This window comes from Halichoerus grypus, chromosome 2 (assembly GCF_964656455.1).
Source record: "Halichoerus grypus chromosome 2, mHalGry1.hap1.1, whole genome shotgun sequence".
NCBI classification, from domain to species: domain Eukaryota; kingdom Metazoa; phylum Chordata; class Mammalia; order Carnivora; family Phocidae; genus Halichoerus; species Halichoerus grypus.
Window position 1 is genome coordinate 42,789,542 of NC_135713.1, and position 20,795 is coordinate 42,810,336.

At 37.7% G+C, this 20,795-nt stretch overlaps 1 protein-coding gene across 5 annotated transcripts in view; it reads left to right on the plus strand.

Moving 5' to 3' along the window:
• G3BP1 (G3BP stress granule assembly factor 1) overlaps positions 1-20,795 on the plus strand; it is a 111,729-nt gene that overhangs the window by 6,927 nt on the left and 84,007 nt on the right. For all 5 annotated transcript variants that reach the window (XR_013445565.1, XR_013445566.1, XR_013445567.1 and 2 more), the window contains exons 2-11: positions 5,083-5,195; positions 9,814-9,895; positions 10,339-10,512; positions 12,694-12,784; positions 14,377-14,470; positions 15,691-15,892; positions 17,134-17,235; positions 17,667-17,778; positions 17,983-18,111; positions 18,931-19,040. Coding sequence is in view for 2 of the 5 variants with exons in the window: in XM_078066760.1 (XP_077922886.1) it covers positions 5,101-5,195; positions 9,814-9,895; positions 10,339-10,512; positions 12,694-12,784; positions 14,377-14,470; positions 15,691-15,892; positions 17,134-17,235; positions 17,667-17,778; positions 17,983-18,111; positions 18,931-19,040 (1,191 nt within the window). In the remaining 3 variants the exon portion in view is untranslated. The remainder of the gene's footprint in view (positions 1-5,082; positions 5,196-9,813; positions 9,896-10,338; positions 10,513-12,693; positions 12,785-14,376; positions 14,471-15,690; positions 15,893-17,133; positions 17,236-17,666; positions 17,779-17,982; positions 18,112-18,930; positions 19,041-20,795) is intronic.

Here is a 20,795-nt window from a genome sequence, read left to right on the forward strand (position 1 = left end):
GAAAGTAACCAAATGGGGTGCCTGGGTGGCTCAGTCGGTTAAGCTTCTGCCTTCGGCTCAGGTCATGATCCCAGGGTCCTGGGATCGAGCCCTCCATCGGGCTCCCTGCTCAGCGGAGAGCCTGCTTCTCTCCCTCTGCCTACCTTTCCTCCTGCTTGTGCGCTCTCTTCTCAGTCAAATAAATAAAATCTTAAAAAAAATAAAGTCAACCTAGAAGTTCTCTGAAAAGTTAGTGTTACATTAAGTGCTTGGGCTTCTATAATCCAAGGTACTCTGTACACAAATTCTTACTCACAGGCATCCTATATTTTAGTACTGCTAGCAGAGTACTTAAATAGTCTTCTGGGGACAGAGAAGGGTGGAATGTGGAAATGCTTTCTTTAGAGTTAGTTAATAATTATACTAATAGTAATAACAGCTGACATTCAGTGCTTGCTATTTAATAGACAATTCTTAAGTTATTTCAGTTTTATAGATGAGAGAACTGGGGGCACAGATTGTTACTACCCCAGGAGCACAGCAAGTGAATGATGTGGGAGAATTTTTCACAGTGAGAATTGGTTAAAGAAAATTTGGGGGGGGGTTTCTTTTTATTGCATCTCAAAAAGTTTTTCACTGTTCTAAACTAGAGCACTCAGTTTTAGATTTGCCTTATTAGACTTGGATGGTTCAATGAAAACTGGTAAACTGAAGGTAATGTTTAGTATCTTCCCTCCTTAAGGATTTCTTTTTCTTTTTTTAATTTTATTTATTTAGGGAGAGTGCGCGCAGGCACTTGCAAGCAGGGGGAGGGGAAGGGCAGAGGGAGAGAATCTCAAGCGACCCCGCACTGAGTGGGGAGCCTGATGCGGACCTTGATCTCACGACTCTGAGATCATGACCTGAGCCAAAATCAAGAGTTGGACGCTTAACTGACTGAGCCACCCAGGCACCCCTGAAAGCATTTTTTATATAGAATTTTGGAGGCATAATTTACAAATGATGAAATTACAGAATTTAAGGATTCACTTGAAAAGTTTTTCTATTGTATATTTATAATCATTACCCTGAGAAACAGTTGACCCTTGAACAAGAGGAGTTTGAACTCTGGGTCCACTTGTACATGGATTTTTTTTTTTTTTTTTAAGATTTTATTTATTTATTTGGCAGAGAGAGACACAGCGAGAGAGGGAACACAAGCAGGGGGAGTGGGAGAGGGAGAAGCAGGCTTCCTGCCAAGCAGGGAGCCCGATGTGGGGCTCGATCCCAGGACCCTGGGATCATGACCTGAGCCGAAGGCAGACGCTTAATGACTGAGCCAGCCAGGCGCCCCAGGAAATAAAATCTTTAAAAAAAAAAAGAAAGTATTTCTATTCTTTGTCAGACACAAGTTTTTGGGGCTAGAAAGTTACATAAGAAATGGTCTCTAAAGAAACATTTAGGAAGAAGCTTGCATTCTTTTTTTTTTTTTTTTTTTTTTTAAAGATTTTATTTATTTGACAGAGAGAGACACAGCGAGAGAGGGAATACAAGCAGGGGGAGTGGGAGAGGGAGAAGCAGGCTTCCCGCGGAGCAGGGAGCCCGATGCGGGGCTCGATCCCAGGACCCTGGGATCATGACCTGAGCCGAAGGCAGACACTTAACGAGTGAGCCACCCAGGTGCCCCGAAGCTTGCATTCTTTTTTCAAAATGTTTTTATCTGACCTTGACTAATGTAGAATTCTTGAAATTTTTGGCTGTTTTAATTTAGAAATCAGTCTTTTTTTTTTTTTTAACAGTGATACAATAGTTTTTTAAATTTTTCTTTTTAAAGATTTTTTTATTTTATTATTTATATGACAGAGAGAGAGAGAGAGAGCGAGAGAGGGAATACAAGCAGGGGAGAGTGGGAGAGGGGAGAAGCAGGCTTCTCGCTGAAAAGGGAGACCGATGTGGGGCTCGATCCCAGGACCCCGGGATCATGACTTGAGCTGAAGGCAGATGCTTAACGACTGAGCCACCCAGGTGCCCCTATAGTTTCTTTTTAATAAAATGCTGTACATATTTAGTCACATGGAATGTTACTCTTTTTCAGTTTTATTGATATGTAATTGACAGGATTATTTTATTTTTTATTTTTTTGACAGGAATATTCTTTTTAAATAGTGCTACCATTTGCCTTCGAACTCATTGGTCCATATTATAGAAGAGCTAAAAGGAGAGACTTTAAGAGCCAGAGCTTCTACTTTAATGGAATCATAAAGTGCTTGTAGTATAAGTGTAAGCCTTAGGAGGCTGCCAAGGGTATTTGAGGCAACGCTGATGACTGACATTAAAACTTATAACTTGAGTAGCAGACTATTGAAAATTTGGTTTCACCATAGCTATTGCATGTTTCTCAAGTTGAAAATTTCAACCCCAAATAAAGTACCATCTATTTGGAAAAAAATAAAAAATGCTAATTGAGAACCTAAAATATTCAATTCTATTAAACCATTAAGATAATAAAATATTGGAAACTTGATAAATGATAAGGATTTTAGTATTGGTTTCAGAATTAATAACTGTTAAGAAAAGTCCACAAATGAGGAGCTCCTGGGTGGCTCAGTTGTTCAGTGTCTGCCTTCGGCTCAGGTCATGATCCCGGGGTCCTGGGATCGAGCCCCGCATCAGGGTCCTTGCTTAGCGGGAAGCCTGCTTCTCCCTTTCCCACTCCCCCTGCTTGTGTTCCCTGTCTCGTTATGTCTCTCTCTGTCAAATAAATAAAACCTTTAAAAAAAGAAAAATCCACAAATGAGATGAAGATCAATTTAGCATATAAATGTTTAGGTTTACTTTTTTCTTGGCTTTAGGGGGATCTGAAATAAAATATTTATAATGGTATAATCAAACCAATAATGATCTTTCTTTATTCTTTGAATTATATAGGTAATCTCGAAGAAAGGGAAAAGAGAAGTTCTAGAGGTCTACAGATTAAAATTTTTCTTACCTTTGATATATAATCTAGAGGATTTTTATTATATTGCATAGGAATATTGGATGAGGAAGTAGTATTTGGTAAAATGATTTTTAGTAATTTATCTTATAATGAGACTACTTGGCAGTATCAGAGAATGCAGTTAGGTTGATAATACTGGCCTCATAATGACATTTGTAATATTGACTGGGAAATAAGAGCAGGTGGTACTCAAGAGAAGCGAGTGCAACTAGAATAGAAAAATAGGGGTTTACTTAATGTGTATTGTTTTCTTTGATTTATCTATCCTGTTGTGAAGGTTCCCTTTAAAAGATTGCTTTTTTTTAAATTGTGCGATGTTTAGCATTTTTTTCTTTTTTGATTTTTTTAAAAAATTTATTTATTTGACAGAGAGAGAGACAGTGAGAGAGGGAACACAAGCAGGGGGAGTGGGAGAGGGAGAAGCAGGCTTCCCGCGGAGAAGGGAGCCCGATGCGGGGCTCGATTCCAGGACCTCAGGATCATGACCTGAGCCGAAGGCAGATGCCTAACAACTAAGCCACCCAGATGTTAGTGATTTTTGAAGAGAGTAGCTAAGTCCTTTTAAGAAAGGAAAATTTATACGGAAACTAATATATAAAAAAGTGCAGTTCTGGTTTAAATGAAGTAATGGGATATATTAAAAACTTGAAAATCACAGGCTAGATGACTGTTAATATTTTCTGGTGTCCAACTGTAACTTTGAAGTTCTGGAAAATTTAGGATCATTAAGAACATCTGAAATTCGTTTTTTTTGGACTATGAGCCATGGAAGAAAGAGAACAATTTCTCATTCTGCATTAGTCTAAGTACATTAGTTTAAGACTTAAGATCCAGATTCTTGTTATTGATGCTCTCTTAACCATACGTGCAAGGTAAACTACTCTCCAGTATGACTGGGAAGGTATTATTGATCTAGTGCCTGCAATCTGGAGAAAGTACGGACCGGCCTTGAACTAATTTCTTAGGTTTTGGTGAAGAATAATGCAGATGCACTAGATAAGGATAAATAAATCTCCACAAATTGTTCAGAATTGACCAGTCTGTTTTGCCCATCCTTTGAGGAAACTGAAATAAAATTTCTTGCCTTTTATACTGTAACTGATCTGTTCACGTCTCTCCGTTTGCCTGTATGTTTAACTTCAGGATGATTTTATCTCCTCAAATGAAAAGTTGGATTATCTCATGGCAAATATTTTTTCCAAAAAGTTTTATTTTGATAATAACTGACAGTAATTGAGGACTTACTGTGTGCCAGCTGCCTTTCTTAATACACAGAGATACTAAAGATACTAACTTTAAATCATCATGATTTTGGGGCACCTGGGTGGCTGAGTCGTTAAGCGTCTACCTTCAGCTCAGGTCATGATCCAGGGTCCTGGGATCGAGCCCCACATCGGGATCCCTGCTCGGCGGGAAGCCTGCTTCTCCAAGACTCTCCCACTCCCCCTGCTCGTGTTCCCTCTCTCGCTGTGTCTCTCTCTGTCAAATAAATAAATAAGCTCTTAAAAAAAATAAATCATGATTTTGAGGTGCTGAGATCATTTTGTTGAGTAAAAACATTGTGTTCACCCATTTTCAGATTATTTTTGGTTTCATCATAAAGTAAGCTTAAAATTTTTAGGTTTTGTGGTTCTCTATTAAAGATACAAAAAATTTTCCTGATTTAGTTTGACTGAAAATGTGATCATATGTGCCTGTATGTCAAAGCTTATCACCCTTGAATCTAATATTGCCACAGATAAGAATGTGTTTGGGAATCTTAGAACTGGAACACTCTTGAGTTTAAAAATACAGAGAAGTTATGATAGGGTGCATGCTGGAAATATGTACCTTTGACGTTCTTATATTCATTTTAAAGAAATTGACTCTTGGGAATAATGAATTCTTTATTGGCAGTCCCCTCCCCCCCAATTCATCTCCTTGCAATAAATTTGACTAAAAATTTCACCTGATCTGTGTGGGGTTTATTTGTTTTATGGTCTTTATTTTTTAAAACCAAGAACTGTTGACGTGCCTTGTCTTACTTTGTGTTGGTTTTAGTTGAATGATTCAGTTTTCTCCCCTGCCGCTTTTCCCCCTTGTACTTGATATTTCAGGTTGAACATATTTGACTTTTTTTTCCCCAGGTTGAATTGACCAAAGCAATGGTTATGGAGAAGCCTAGTCCCCTGCTGGTCGGGCGGGAATTTGTGAGACAGTATTACACGCTGCTGAACCAGGCCCCAGACATGCTACACAGGTAAGACATCGTTTTTATCCTGCATCTAAAGTTTTTTAGCACGTAGGTACTTAATACTTTAGAACCTCTTATGCATCATGCACCTTGTAGGGTTGTTGCATATAGTGCTTGGTACATAAGAGCCAGTAAATGATTTCTGTTAAAATTTTTATTTTTAAGATTTTTAAAGATTTATTTATTTGAGAGATCGTGCGCGTGCACATGCGCTAGCCAGGGGAGGCGCAAAGGGTGAGGGAGAGAATCCCAAGCAGATTGTCTGCTGAGTGTCCAGCCCATGGTAGGACTATCCCACAACCCTGAGATCATGACCTGAGCTGAAATCAAGAGTCAAATGCTTAATTGAGCCACCCAGGTGTCCCTAAAATTATAATTTTAAGTAGAATATACAAGTAGGGGGCGCCTGGGTGGCTCAGTCATTAAGCGTCTGCCTTCGGCTCAGGTCGTGATCTCAGGATCCTGGGATCAAGCCCCGCATCGGGCTCCCGGCTCAGCGGGGAGCCTGCTTCTCCCTCTCCCTCTGCCTCTCCCTCTGCTCATGCACGTGCTCTCTCTCTCTCTCTCTCTATCTCTGTGTCTCAAATGAATAAATAAAATCTTAAAAAAAAAAAATGTGTTGAAGACTATTCCCGTAATAATATTTTTGTGGCGTTGTGCTTTTAAAAATTGGGGAAACTTCAGTGGAAATGGTATAGGCATTTAAATTGAGTTTATGAAATAAACATGGAAAGCTTTAGTAAAAACCATGTTTACAATTGTTCTCTGTATATGCAAACATTTTTTACCTACTGTCTTTTAGCTTTTTTACTTGGTAATCTGGGGTCCTCTTTAAGGGTACTACATGTATCACATTAATTTTAGTATCCACATTCACACAGTTTTTATTTTAGAGATGTAGCATACTTTAATCCCTACTGATGAATTTTTGTTGGTTGCTTCCATTATTTGCTCTTACAGACAGTCCTGCGTTATACAGAACTATAAATATATTTATGTGGACTTGTTAGAATAATTTTTTTTTTTTAAGGTTTTTTTTTTATTAGCGAGCGAGAGCCTGCGTGTGCATGCAGGGGCAGGGGGAGAGAGAGTCCTAAGCAGACTCTGTGCTGAGTGTGGAACTGGGCTCGATTTCGTGACCCTGACATCACGAACTGAGCTGGAACCAAGAGTTGGGACGTTTACTGACTGCGCCACCACAGGCGCTCCTAGAGTATCTCTTAGAGATTCTAAAATGTGTATTTGCTGGACCAGACTCTTTTCCTCTATACTTTGACCAGCCCGCATATTGGATATTACATGCTTATTGGGTGCAAAAGAAAATTTATACATTTGTTTTGAGTCCTTGGTCTGAAAATGGAAAATACCTCGTATATTTTTTTTTAAGGCTTTACAGTTTTCCAAACAGTTTTGCCTGTTTCCTATTGATCTTTACAAAAACCTTTTTAGTAAGGCATGGTTAGGATAACCTTATTTTGCAGATAAAGATGGTAAGGGGTTAAAAATTTGCTGGTGTTGGCATGACTATTAAGTGATTGAACAGGTTTTCTTTTTTTAAAGATTTTATTTATTTGAGGGAGAGAGAATGAGAGAGAGAGAGACACGTGTTCAGCAGGGAGCCCGATGCGGGACTCGATCCTGGGACTCCAGGATCATGACCTGAGCTGAAGGCAGTCGCTTAACCAACTGAGCCACCCAGGTGCCCGAATGGGTTTTCAGCCCTCTTCCTTTTTTCTTATTATTTTTGTTTTTTATGTCAAAATTTGATTCTATGCCCTCAGAGGTTAGATAAGTTTGGAATTTGAAAAGGAGCAGGAGTTGAAAGATAACTAACTAAATTAATATGTTTCTTGTCAATATTGATATTTTTTCACATTTTATCTCTGAAGTGCAGCTTAGATATACAGGCATATCTCATTTTGTTTTGCTTTATGATGCTTTGCAGATATTTTTTGCAAATTATAGGTTTGTGGCAATCTTAACACGGAGCAAGTTTATTGGTGCCATTTTTCCAACAGTATTTGCTCACTTTGTCACATTTTGGTAATTCTCAAAATATTTCAAACTTTTCCGTTACTATAATTGTTAATGGTAATCTATGATCAGTGATCTTTGTTATTGTTATAGTTATATCGGGTCTTATGCCCATCCATATAAGACCGTGAACTTAATGTTCAATAAATGTTTTGTGTTTTCTGACTCCACCAATGGCTGTACCCCATCTCCCTATTCCCTGAGACAGAACAATAGTGAAATTAGGCCAGTTATTTAACCTTATAATGGCTTTTAACTGTTAAGTGAAAGGAGGAGTCCCATGTCTCTTCTTCACATCAAAAGCTAGAAGTAAGCTTAATGAGGGAATGTTGAAAGCTGGAATGGACCAAAAGCTAGGCCTCTTGGGCCAGTTAGCTAAGTTCTGAGTGCAAAGGAAAAGTTTTTGAAATTAAAAGTGCTACTCGAATGAACACACGAGTTATAAGAAAGCAGAGCAGCTTTATTGTGGATATGGAGAAAGTTTGAGTAGTTTGAGGATTGAACAAGCCACAACATTCCATTAAGCCAAAGCCTAACCCAGAGCAAGGCCCTCACTCTTCAGTTCTTTGAAGGCTGACAGATGTGAAGCAGCTGCGGCAGTAGAGTTTGAAGCTAGCAGACGTTGGTTCATGAGGTTTTAAGGGAAGAAGCTGTCTCCGTAAAATAAAAGTGCAAGGTGAATCAGCAGGTGTTGATGTGGAAGCTGCAGCAAGTTCTTGAGAAGAATTAGCTAAGATAATTAATGAAGGTGGCTACACTACGTAATAGATTTTCAGCGTAGATGAAACTGCCTGATATTATTAGAAGCGATTCATGGGAAGATGTCAAACTATCAAGGTGAACAGGAGTTAAGAAGTTGATTCTAGCCCTCATGGATGATTTTGAGGGGTTTAAAACTTCAATGGGGGAAGTAACTGCAGATGAGGTAGGAATAGCAAGAGATCTAGAATGAGAAGTGGAGAAGTGCTGCAATCTTATGATAAGACTTTAACAGATGAGGAATTGCTTATGGATGAGCAAAGAAAGTGGTTTCTTGAAATGGAATCTACTGGTGAAGACGCTGTGGAGATTGTTGAAATGACAACATGCTAGGATATTACATAGACTGAGTTGTTAAAGCAGTGTCAGGGTTAACTGAGAGGATTAACTCTCAGTTTTGAAAGAAGTTCTGTGGGTAAAATGCTGTAAACAGCATTATATGCTATAGCAAAATTGTTAGTGAAAAGATGAGTCAGTTGATGGGGGAAAACTTCATTGTTGTCTTTAAGAAATTGGCACAGCCACCCCAGCCTTCTGCATCCACCACCTTGATCAGTCAGCAGCCATCCACATTGAGGTAAGACCCTCCACTAGCAAAAAGATTAGGACTCACTGAAAGCTCAGGTGATGGTTAGCATTGTTTAGCAATAAAGTGTTTTTTTAATTAAGGTAGGCACACTTTATAGAAGTACTATTGCACACTTAATAGACTAAAGTATAGTGTAGACATAACTTTTATATGCACTGGAAAACCAAAAAATCTCTTTGACTGTTTATTGCAGTATTCTCTTTATTGTGCTGGTCTGGTACCAAACTTGAAATGTCTCTGAGGTATGCCTGTAATGAAAAGTGGATTAGCCAGGAGTGAACTGATTCACTGGCTGACATGCAGCCTTTTAATAACTTTAAAATTTGCAGGGTACACTTGGGGTAACTGTGGGCCCAAATCTGTCCTCTTTTGGGGGCGCAGGCAGGATCAGAATGTCGAATGACGTGTATGGGTTCATTTGTGAAAAGTTGTATACCTGTAGTATAGTTATCAAGAAATTCTAATAGCAGTCATCTCTGCATTGGGGCACTTTGTGCCTGTGTCAGGTTTTCCTGATCCAGTATTAAAATGAAAACAAAACAATTGAGGATATAGATGAATTAAAGCTATGGGGAATTAAAATTTGAAGCTCTTAATGCATCAGCAGAAATTATTAAAAGTTACTCTTAAACTTCACCTGCTTGAGTTACTGAGTTTTATTTTAAGTAGGCTCCATGCCCAGCATGGAGCCCAACGTGGGGCTTGAACTCTCAGGACCCTGAGATCAAGACCTCAGCTGAGATCAAGAGTCAGACTTAAATAACTGAGCCACCGAGGCGCCCCAGTTACTGGGTTTTTAGTGGAAACCCTTCATATGCATTCTCAGATATACAGAAGGATTGGACTCTCCAAGCCTGTGGGAGGGTACAGATGTCCTTATCTGTATCAAAACTGCCTGTTTTTTCTAGAGTGAAAACAGGAACTTCTGTTTCATTCTAAGTAGCCTTCCTGACATGAACTACAGGATTTTTCCCAACACAGTCATCCTGCTCTGAAATCTGGAGCTTACTTACGTCTTGTAAACTAAAGTGTTCTGCCTAATTGACCAAATCTATTTCCATTCAGCAAATATTGAGTGACATGAAGGGGGTAGATCTATGATTGCATACAGAAATGAAAAAGCAAACCCATTCTTGCTTCCAGGAGTCTGTCAGTGAGGCACGTGGGTACCAAACATGAAAAGCAAGTATCTAGTCTTAGGCTACTTGAAACTGACAAGTAAATTATCTCTCTGTTTTTCAGATTTTATGGAAAGAACTCTTCTTATGTCCATGGGGGGTTGGATTCAAATGGAAAGCCAGCAGATGCGGTCTATGGACAGAAAGTAAGCATCTCAAGTTTTCTGTAGGTTGTTATGCAGTTAGAAAATAACCCATACAATTGAGGCAGATACATATTTGGTAGATTTACTGATATTTAAAGATCAAATTTTTTAATTTCTTTTTTAGAAATTTCGGTATTCATAACGATTTGGTAAATATGATAGCCATTGAAAAGCTTAAGGTTTTTTTGTTCAGGATGTAATTTGTTTTAGCATGGGGATCATTCATTTACTATACACATTTTTTAGGTCTGTCAATTCAGGACAATTTTAAAAAGTTCAGGGTGGTCCCTGGGAATAAACTGTTCTAAGGCAAATTAGAGTAGGGGCTGTGTAGTTTGTGATTTAAACATGGAGATTATCTCTACATCTGTTGTATTAGGAAGTTCTTTGTTGTTGGAGATTTTGTAAATTTTACGTCATTAACTCTTGCCTTGATTCCTTAGGAGATCCATAGGAAAGTGATGTCACAAAACTTTACCAATTGTCACACTAAGATTCGCCATGTTGATGCTCATGCCACTCTGAATGATGGTGTAGTGGTCCAGGTGATGGGGTTGCTCTCTAATAACAACCAGGCTTTGAGGAGATTCATGCAGACATTTGTCCTTGCTCCTGAGGTATGAAAAAAGAAACAATGAAAGGTTATGCATATCTTTTAGAAACTATTCATTTTTAAATTTCAAACTTAAAAGTTGTAATTACCTAGAACCACTGCCAACACTTGCCTATATGTTTGTAATTCTTTTTGTGTTTACCTGTCATTTTAATTCAAAACCATTTGAAAATATGTTGGAGACAATCATGCCTAGTCATCCTTAGATACTTTTCCTAAGTGTAAGGAATACTCTTTCATAACCACAGCACAGTTATCAAATTTAGGAAGTATTGATGTTAATACAGTTAGCAATCTGTAGCCCATATTTAAATTTTGTTGATTGTCCCAATAATAATCCTTTATGGTATTTTTTCTTTTCCTGGTCCAAGATTCAATCCAGGATTACACATAATATAATATAGCTGTCCTGTCTCCTCAGTCTCCTTAAACATGCAATAATTCTTTAATTTTTTGTTTTTCACGATACTGACATTTTTGAGGAGCACAAAGTACTTTGTAGAATACCTCAGTTTGAATTGTCTGATATTTCTTTATGATCGGATTTAGGTTATATTAGGAAGGCACTAGATGTCATTTAGTCCTATCAGTGATGTTAACAATTGATTACTTGGTTAAGGTGATGGTCACCATGTTTTGCTGCTGTGAAGTTAGCATTTTTATTTTTCTTATTAGTAAATTGTGGTGGTTATCCTTGAGACTATGCAAATACCTTGTTCCTCATCAAACTTTTGTGTGCTAGTTTTAGCATCGTTCTTGCTGGAGTCAGCTGCTACTCTAATGGTTATAAATGGTGATTATCTATTTCTATCATTTGGTATTCATTAGTTGGCATTTTACAGTAAAGCACTCTGCCTTCTGTCTGCTGTTATTTGTGGAGTGTTTGTTTATTTCATGGATTTAACCCACTAATTAACTTAATGTCTAAAATGTCCCAGATCTCTTAAGTCTGAGCTCCTTCAGGCTGGCTTCTGTTGTTTGTTTTTGGCGAGGGGAGCACTTTATAACTTTTGTGGAACAAGATGTTTCAGGCTCATCTTGGACTTTCCTGCTCTAGCCCCAGCCCCCGTTCTGGTATCTGCTGTTTCTTCAAGGAGCCCTGGTTCTTTTTAGTTACCATGCTCGTCATGAAAGGGCCACAGGTTTATGTTGAATAATTATATTTGTACTGTCTTTCTGACTGGTGCAGACTGAACGGAGTCAGGACGCCTATCTGCTAAGCATGTGGATGGAAGTGGCTCAGTAGTGATTAGATGTTTTCTTTAGCATTACCCCTAAGATAATTTTCTGTCCAGAATGATGAATCTAAAACCCCTATCCTTTTACTTTAGAAAAATTACAGGTTTCATTTTAGTTATGAGTTTTAGAGGATGGCTTAGATTATCTGTAGTATAAAACTTGATGGAGTTCTAACTATACAAAGAATCACGTAGGATATGATTACCAGTTATTTCCAGTTTGCTTAAAGTTCCTTTTCCCATTAAAGAGGAAGAATCTAACATTACCTTAGTATGATGCATTTTTACATGAACTGTCTCAAAGCAAATACTAATACTCAAAGCTGTGAGGTGGTATTTTTTTTTTTTTTTTAAATAGATGAGACAGTATTAGTAACTGAATAACTAGTTAATAACATAGTTGGATTTATATTCTGGTGTGTCTTGTACCTAGTGTGGGCAAACGTTTTCAGCTCTACCACCATTGAGTGCTTATATCAATATTGTTGGACACAGATTAAGGGAATTTTAAATACCCACTGCAGTTGGTATTATGTTTTTATTGTTCAAAAAATGATTTGAGGTGTGTGGCATCTTACATACTTAGAGCTTTACCAGTGTTTGGGTGTCCGTCTGCTGGTATTTTAAGGAAGCAATATATTTGAGTGTAGTTTTTAATGGCTATAATGTAGAGCAGGGTTTTTCATCCTTGGTGTTATTAACATTTTGGGCTGAATAATTTTTTTGTGGCTAGCTGTTCTGTGCATTGTGGGATGTTTAGCAGCATCCCTGCCCTTTTCTCAGTAGTTTCAGTTGCACTCCCCCATGTGGAAACTGAAATCTCTCCAGACACTGCCAGATGTCTTCTGGTGGTGCAGTATTTTCCTTAGTTGAGAACCACTGGTGTAGGGTGACTTGGCTTTTTCAAAGTCTGCTGAATAAATGAAAAGTTTTTGTTGGCATTGCAGGGCTCTGTTGCAAATAAGTTCTACGTTCACAATGATATCTTCAGATACCAAGATGAGGTCTTTGGTGGCTTTGTCACTGAGCCTCAGGAGGGTAAGTTACTTGTCTAAATTTTTTTTTGATGGCATCAGGTTGACTTGAAGACAGTATGGGTTTCTTGAAAAAAATTTTTTTTAAGATGTTATTTATTTATTTGACTGAGAGAGGGAACACAAGCAGGGGGAGTGGGAGAGGGAGAAGCAGGCTTCCTGCCAAGCAGGGAGCCCCATGTGGGGCTCGATCCCAGGACCCTGGGACCATGACCTGAGCCGAAGGCAGATGCTCAACGACTGAGCCACCCAGGCGCCCCATTGAATGTTTTTATTATACTCTATATTCTTCATCAATAACTTCTAATTGTCAAGACGGAGGAAGGGTCTGTGTTTTTAACCTACATGGAGCTAATAGGTTAGCCTATTTCATGGAAGACCTGGAACTCCTAAGTCAGTAGTAGGTATACTCACTGCAACAGTGTTAAGCATTTTTGCCACAATTTCCACAGGACACCATGAAGTCCAGATGATAACCTGCATTGGAGTAGGGTGCATTATAGTGGAACCCTAAGTTTAAGGAATCAAAATCTTTTATAATGGGCAGTAAACATACCTGCCCTTTGCTCTAGAGGGAGACACTGTTTTTCTGAGGCTGTTTGCTGTATAAATGTTCTTAAAAGATAGTTTGAAACAAAGGGTAGCCATTGCCTTAGTTGTAAGATGTGCAGATACATGAGAAACCCATGACGAATTGCCTCTAAACACTAATAATAATCAGTTTATTAGTGTTTTCTGTATGGCTGAAATGATTCTAAGTGCATTATATTTATTGTGTAATACAACAGGTTTATAGATAAGTACTTTAAGTACTATTCTTATTTAATGGATTAGGGCAGTGAGATGCAGAGAAGTAATTCGCCTGATATTGTATATCTAGTTAGGTGGTAGAGCCTGCATTGGATTATGGACAATATGACCTCAGACTCCCATGTTCTCAGCCCAAACACTATAATTAAGCCTTAATTCTGTCCTTAAAGCCTTTGCCATGATATTACCAAATTGCTGTGCTTTATCTATATATATGTGTGTGTGTGCTTATTTCATTACTTCTTTTTTTTTTTTAAGTTTCGTGTGTAAGATACAGTGATTCCATACTTCCATACAACACCTAGTGCTCATCACAAGTACATCTTTTAATCCCCAACACGTATTTAACCCATTCCTCCATCCACCTCATTACTTTGTTGATCGTGATGAGCATTGTGAAAGTGAATATAAAGCTGACCTTTGAACAACATGGGGGTTAGGGGCACTGCCACTGCCCCCCCCCCGAAAATCCCCGTGTAACTTTTGACTCTACAAAAACTTAACTACTAATAGTCTACTGTTGACTGGAAACTTTACTGATAACATAAACGGTCAATTAACACATATTTTGTATGTTGTATGTATTATATATTCTTCAGGTAAGCTAGAGAAAAGGAAATACTATTAAAACTCTAAGGAAGAGAAAATACATTTACGGTACTGTACTGTATTAAGAAAAACCTGCGTGTAAGTGGACCTGCACAGTTCAAACCCTCTTGTTGAAGGGTCATGTGTATTTGAGAATTAAATAAGCACTAATTACTTGAAATTTGTTTTTTTATATAGAATCTGAGGAAGAGGTAGAGGAACCTGAAGAAAGACAGCAGACACCTGAGGTGGTACCTGATGATTCTGGAACTTTCTATGATCAGACTGTCAGGTAGGAAAAGCTTTGTTCATCTGTCCAGAGCTGCATGAGAATTTAGGTTGTCTCGTCTTTCGCTTTGTTGGAGGGCAATCATATTCTCTCAGAATTATTTCAGAATATAACAGTAATTTCCTAGAAGAAAGGTTTTGCTTTTGATATCACTGAGCTAAGAAAAATAACTTGCTTGGCAGTAAGTGAAAAATAGATTTTGCGATCTCTTATCAAGTATTTAATATATCAAGGCATTGCATTAAGTGCTTTGGGGGGAAATAAATATGTTCAAGAACTTATTTAAAGATCAGGCATAAATTGATAGAAATTCAGACATGAATTAAATAGCAGTTAATTTCAATAAGTAACTCAGACAACAAACGTGTGACTGTCTTAAGCTGTGTTTTTTCCTCTGCATCCAGAACAAAAATGTTTGATAGGAATAGAAATGAATATTTACTTGTTGCCATGTGATATGAAACCGTTGGTGTTAGTATTTAGTGCTTAAAGGATATTTTCATGTATTTATTTCTCAAGGTGTGGTGATGGACTAACCACATTTACTCATCTGGGTTGCTGGTTGAAAATCTATTGTCCCATCACAGACATGCCAAATTAGAATTTCAGGGGGGGAAACTGCAACATTAACAAACACTCCTTGTGATTTATGTGGAAGTTTTAAGAGCTAGTATTCTGAATCATAAGTAATGTCTTTTTTTTTCTCTAAAATTGTGATTTATAATGAGAGGCTTTTTTGATGGTAAAAATTGCATAATATAAAATTTACCTTCTTAACCATTTTTAAGTGCATTGTGTAGTAATGTTTAATTATATGCACATAGTTATGCAACCAGATCTCTAGAACTTTTCATCTCTCAAAACTAAAACTATACCCATTAAAAAACTCTTTTTCCCCTTACGCACAGCCTATTAGTCTTTTGTTATGTGTGGTAGGTAAATTGTCAGAGTTTTGGGATTATAACAGAAACCATGATTTGATTCATTTTGATCTATTTTGATGTATTTGCTTATCAGAATTTAGCAAATCTGATTGCAGTTAAGATTTGCTCATTGAGTGCTCTTCTGAAAAGTTGTCTTTTTTTAATATTCAGATATGGAATTCCTAGATTTTTTTTGGAGAGCTATTTTTTGGTTCAGGTTTCTATAGTTAATAAATACTTGGGAATTTCTTGCTAAATCAGTAGAGTCAGAATGATATTTCTCTCATTTTCCTGTGAAAGCAATGACTTAGAAGAACATTTAGAGGAACCTGTTGCTGAACCGGAGCCAGATCCTGAACCAGAACCAGAGCAAGAACCTGTATCTGAAATCCAAGAGGAAAAGTCTGAGCCAGTATTGGAAGAAACTGCCCCTGAGGATGCTCAGAAGAGTTCTTCCCCAGCACCTACGGACATAGCTCAGACAGTACAGGAAGACTTGAGGGTATGCAATATGTCTTTCTTCTTACTCTATTTCTGGTTGATTTTTAAAATCTCTCTTCTCCTTTATTATTGTTACATTGACTTTTGTAGGTACATTTTTTTGGTTCAGGGAAATTTCTTACATATTGAGGCATCCCTCAGATAAGTAAGATGCATATTGTTTTATAAAACTAACTCTCCTCCTCTCCCAAGGAAACTTGAATACTTTTTATTAGACCAGAAATTTCAGGTGTTACTTTATCACCATATTAATAACCCCTCATTTTTAAAATATTTTGTTTCAAATTATGACATGCTTGTTAGAACCAGTAAGAGAGAATGTATCTTTTTGAAAAACATCATGGCACAATAGACTTACTCCTGCTTTTTTTCTGAAATCTAATTGAGGATAACTTTACAGTAGAAGTAGAAATAAACTATGAAATATAGCTACTTTTTTATTTAGAATACTTGATTTCAAAAGTTTGAAGCTTTTCAGTTAGTCCTGAATCTCATCAGGGTGATGTTAACTGAAATCATAGAACCTTTACATTTGTGAAGGAATATGTTTTAATGCTTTATTTATGGGGTCAGGGTTCTTACGTCATTTATCTAATAGTTAATTCAGGTGCTTCTGTGCAAGGCATTGTTCTAGGTATGGGAACTATTGGTTAAACCGATAGTGTTCTTGGTCTCTCTCTGGCAGTAATGAGGTGAATAGGAAAGAGAAATGTGAAATGACTTCAGCTTGCCAGTAGAAAAGTAGGTTGGCTGGATTGGGAAGGAATGACTAATTAGGTGGCTATTGTAGTAGTCCTGGAGATAAATACTGATAACTTGGGATGAAGGTTGTGGCAGTGAAGATAACGAGGTAAATAGCAAGATTTGGTAAGTTTGATATGGATTAAAAAGGTGTTCAAGGTAATTCTAAAGTTTGTCATTGAATTGATGTTTGTGCCATCAGTTGGAATCATAGGAGGAAGAGCTGGTTTTGGAGGAATTTTCTTTGATTCACAAACTTTAAATTGAGTGAAAGGAGCTTCTTAGGACTAAACTTTTCATATTTTGCTGTACTTGATGACTAGTTCTAGGGAATTTTAGTACTAAATTTTGTAAGTAGGGGGAGAAAAGGAATCTCGAGATACTTACAAAGTAACTCCATTCTACCTGTGAAAATGTGATTCATATGTACAAGAAATGAAGAACTAATAGCTTTTATATTGTTTTGATATGGGTAATCAATTAATGTTGTTGTTCCCTTAGACATTTTCTTGGGCATCTGTGACCAGTAAGAACCTTCCACCCAGTGGAGCTGTTCCAGTTACTGGGATACCACCTCATGTTGTTAAAGTACCAGCTTCACAGGTGAGTTTCTAAGCTTGTATATTAGGCCCATTTGCTTGTATTTCATGTAATTTGGTTTCACATAGGTTTAGAGAATGTGGGAGCTGGTACATAGAGTAGAGAAGAGGTGGTTTTTAATAATTTCTTTTGTGAGAGAATTGTCATTTTCTCTTTTATTTATTTGAGAGAGAGCATGAGCGTGCACTTGTGCGCGAGGGGAGGAACAGGGACAAGCCCACTCTGCACTGAGTGCAGAGCCCCACATCAGGCTCAGTCCCAGGACCCTAAGATCATGACCTGAACTGAAACCAAGAGTCGGATGCTCAGCCGACAGCCACCCAGGCACCCCTGTCATTTTCTCTTTTAAACCTTATTGTTAGCTAAGAAACTTTACAAGAAAAAAGGTCAGCTTGCTTTGTTTTTACGTAGACGTTGACTTACAAATTTTTCAGCCTCGTCCGGAGTCTAAGCCTGAGTCTCAGATTCCACCGCAGAGGCCTCAGAGGGATCAAAGAGTGCGAGAACAACGAATAAATATTCCTCCCCAGAGGGGACCTAGACCAAGTAAGAGCTCAGAAGGGTGACTTGTCTAGTTTGGGGGAATTTGAGGTGAGAGCTTGTGTCTTAGGGGTGGTTGATATTTTCTACTTTAAAAAATTCTGGAGCTGGGGGAATTACCTGGGTTTAGGGGTGGAGAAAAAAAATTATTGAATGAAATAGTCACTGAAAAATGTCTTTCTCTGTCTTTCATTGCTGTTTTTGTTTAAGTCCGTGAGGCTGGTGAGCAAGGTGATGTTGAACCCCGAAGAATTGTGAGACACCCTGATAGTCACCAACTTTTCATTGGCAATCTGCCACACGAAGTGGACAAATCGGAGCTTAAAGATTTTTTTCAAAGTAGGTTGAGTTTGTTTTATGTATTAATTTATACATTTTTTTTTTTTTAAAGATTTAAGAGCGAGAACAAGAGGGGGGATTGTGAGAACGAGTGGGGGCGGGCAGAGGGAGAAGCAGATTCCCGGCAGAGGAGGGAGCCCAATGTGGGACTCGATCCCAGGACCCTGGGATCATGACCGGAGCCGAAGGCAGATGCTTAACCGACTGAGCCACCCAGGTACCCAAGTAGGTTGAGTTTTAAACACTAGATTCATCTAATGCAGTGTTGTCCAATAGAAATAGATGGGCCACATACATAATTTTAAGTTTTCTAGTGGCCACATTTTTTTTTTTTTTAAAGATTTTATTTATTTATTTGAGAGAGAGAATGAGAGTGGGGAGCGGCAGAGGGAGAAGCAGACTCCCCGCCGAGCAAGGGAGCCCGATGCGGGACTCAATCCAGGGACTCCAGGATCATGACCTGAGCCGAAGGCAGTCGCTTAACCAACTGAGCCACCCAGGCGCCCCACATTTTATTTTTTTTAGTGGTCACATTTTAAAAAGTTGAAATCTGAATTTAATTTTAATATTTTATTTAACCCAATGTATCTAAAACATCATTTCAACATGTAAAAATGAGAGAGATTTTATGTTTTTCTGTACTAAAAGTTTTTGAAGTCCAGTGTGTATTACACTTAATGGCACTTCTTGTTTCGGAATTGCCACACTTCAAGTGGTCTGTATCCACATGTGACTAGTGGCTATCAGTGGATAGTGTGTATGTAATATTTAAAGGAAATGTTCTAATCATTTATTTGAGAGTCTGCGTTTCACTTGCAGGTTATGGGAATGTGGTGGAGCTACGCATTAACAGCGGCGGGAAATTACCCAATTTTGGTTTTGTTGTGTTTGATGATTCTGAGCCTGTTCAGAAGGTCCTTAGCAACCGGGTAAGCAGTTTCTCATCTTGATTTGTTTTTTTTTTTTTTTAAACAAGAGTATCTTGGATCTTTGAATGTATTCATCCTTAAAAGTATGTCTTCTGAGTAAAGTACAGTTGATTCCAACATGTTTGGGTAATATATTCCATGGTGATTGGCCATTACTGTTAAAAGACTTGCCTGGGAGTTTAACAAAACTTATGTCTAAATATCTTAATTTTGGAGCCATTGAATGTGAAGAGATGAAATAACTAATAGTTACCAGTGCACTGAAATTTATGCAGATTTCTTTCCTTGCGGGGGGGTTCTGGTTTAGGAGATGAAATACAATGTTAACTTTTAGCTGAGATAACTTAAAAGTCACTTTTCCCCGGGCAGTTTTGATATATGGCTGTTATCTGGGTCTAACTATGAGGAGCTTCTCCTTTTATTCTATAAGTTGTCTAGGTTTGGAGTCACCCTGCCTGGAACCACTTTTATTAACAGATCGCTTCTTAACAGTACTTTTTAATCATAAGAGGGATTTTGTAGAATTGGAGTCTTATTACTTTGTATTTCTTAAGGAACCCTTCCCTTCCCCCACATCTTTCATTAGCCAAAAAAAAAAAAAAAAAAATCACTTTTTAGTAGTAATAGAGAAGAACAAAAGTGTAAATATTTATTTACTGAGATGGGTGTGGGAGTTTAAAAATCCCACTTTTTAAAAAAAAATTGAGGTGAAATTCACATAACATAAAGTTAACCATTTTCAGGTGTAAAATTTAGTGGCTTTTAATACATGTTGTTGTGCAACCATCACCTGTCTTGCTACAAAACATTTTTATCAAAAGTAAACCATTTATCCATTAAGCAGTCCTTTCCCATATCTTCTCTCCCCAGCCGTTGGCAACAACTAATCTTTCAGTCTCTGCAGATTAAAACTATGTACATTTTATTAACCATGAAATAGAAATGTTGTAGATCATTATTTCCCAGAGGTTCTATAGAATCTCTGATGTTCTTCACAGTGTTGATGGCTATACTGTAAAATTTAATGTTGTGGTTCTAATATTATATGAGCCTCAATCTGCAAATGTGTATTTAATCTTACAAACTATTTGACCACTGTTTTTATGAAGCATCTCCTGCAAAAGACTTAGAAATGAGGAGAGGACAGTGGCTTATCTTAGCATAGCCACAGAATACTGAACCTAGAAATGTCGCATAGGCTTTGTGCATAAATCCATCATTCAGCATGCAAAAAAGATCCAGTGGCCAGCCTTTTTGGTGCAGACTTGAATTGATCCTTAGAGGGTCTGATATTCCCAGTGGGCCAAAAGAGGTCAGACCTGATAACTGGCTTCTTAATTGTTCAAGGTAAGGAGTTTGTTTCATTTAATGCACCTGGATAAGCTGTGGCATCTTTATGCTTAAGAATATTTTGAAATAAAATTTCCTCAGAAAGGAGCTATATGTTTGGTACATTTTTCTCATTCAAATTACTTCTACCCTTGTGATAACTCCTCAGAGATGTCTTCAGTTACTACCTTTTAAAACATACCCAGCCCCAACCTCTCTCTCCTTATCTTTCAGACTTTAATATGGTCTTTTTTTTTTCATTGTATGTAGAATATTGCCTGGAACAGGGCTTCAGATTAATGTGTGTGAAGAGGTTTATATAGTGTGAATATTAACATGTTAAACAGATTTTTAATATTTTAGTGTTAATGTACTTATGAATGTATAAATACAAATATGCATTTAATCAGAATTTTATTTTTTATT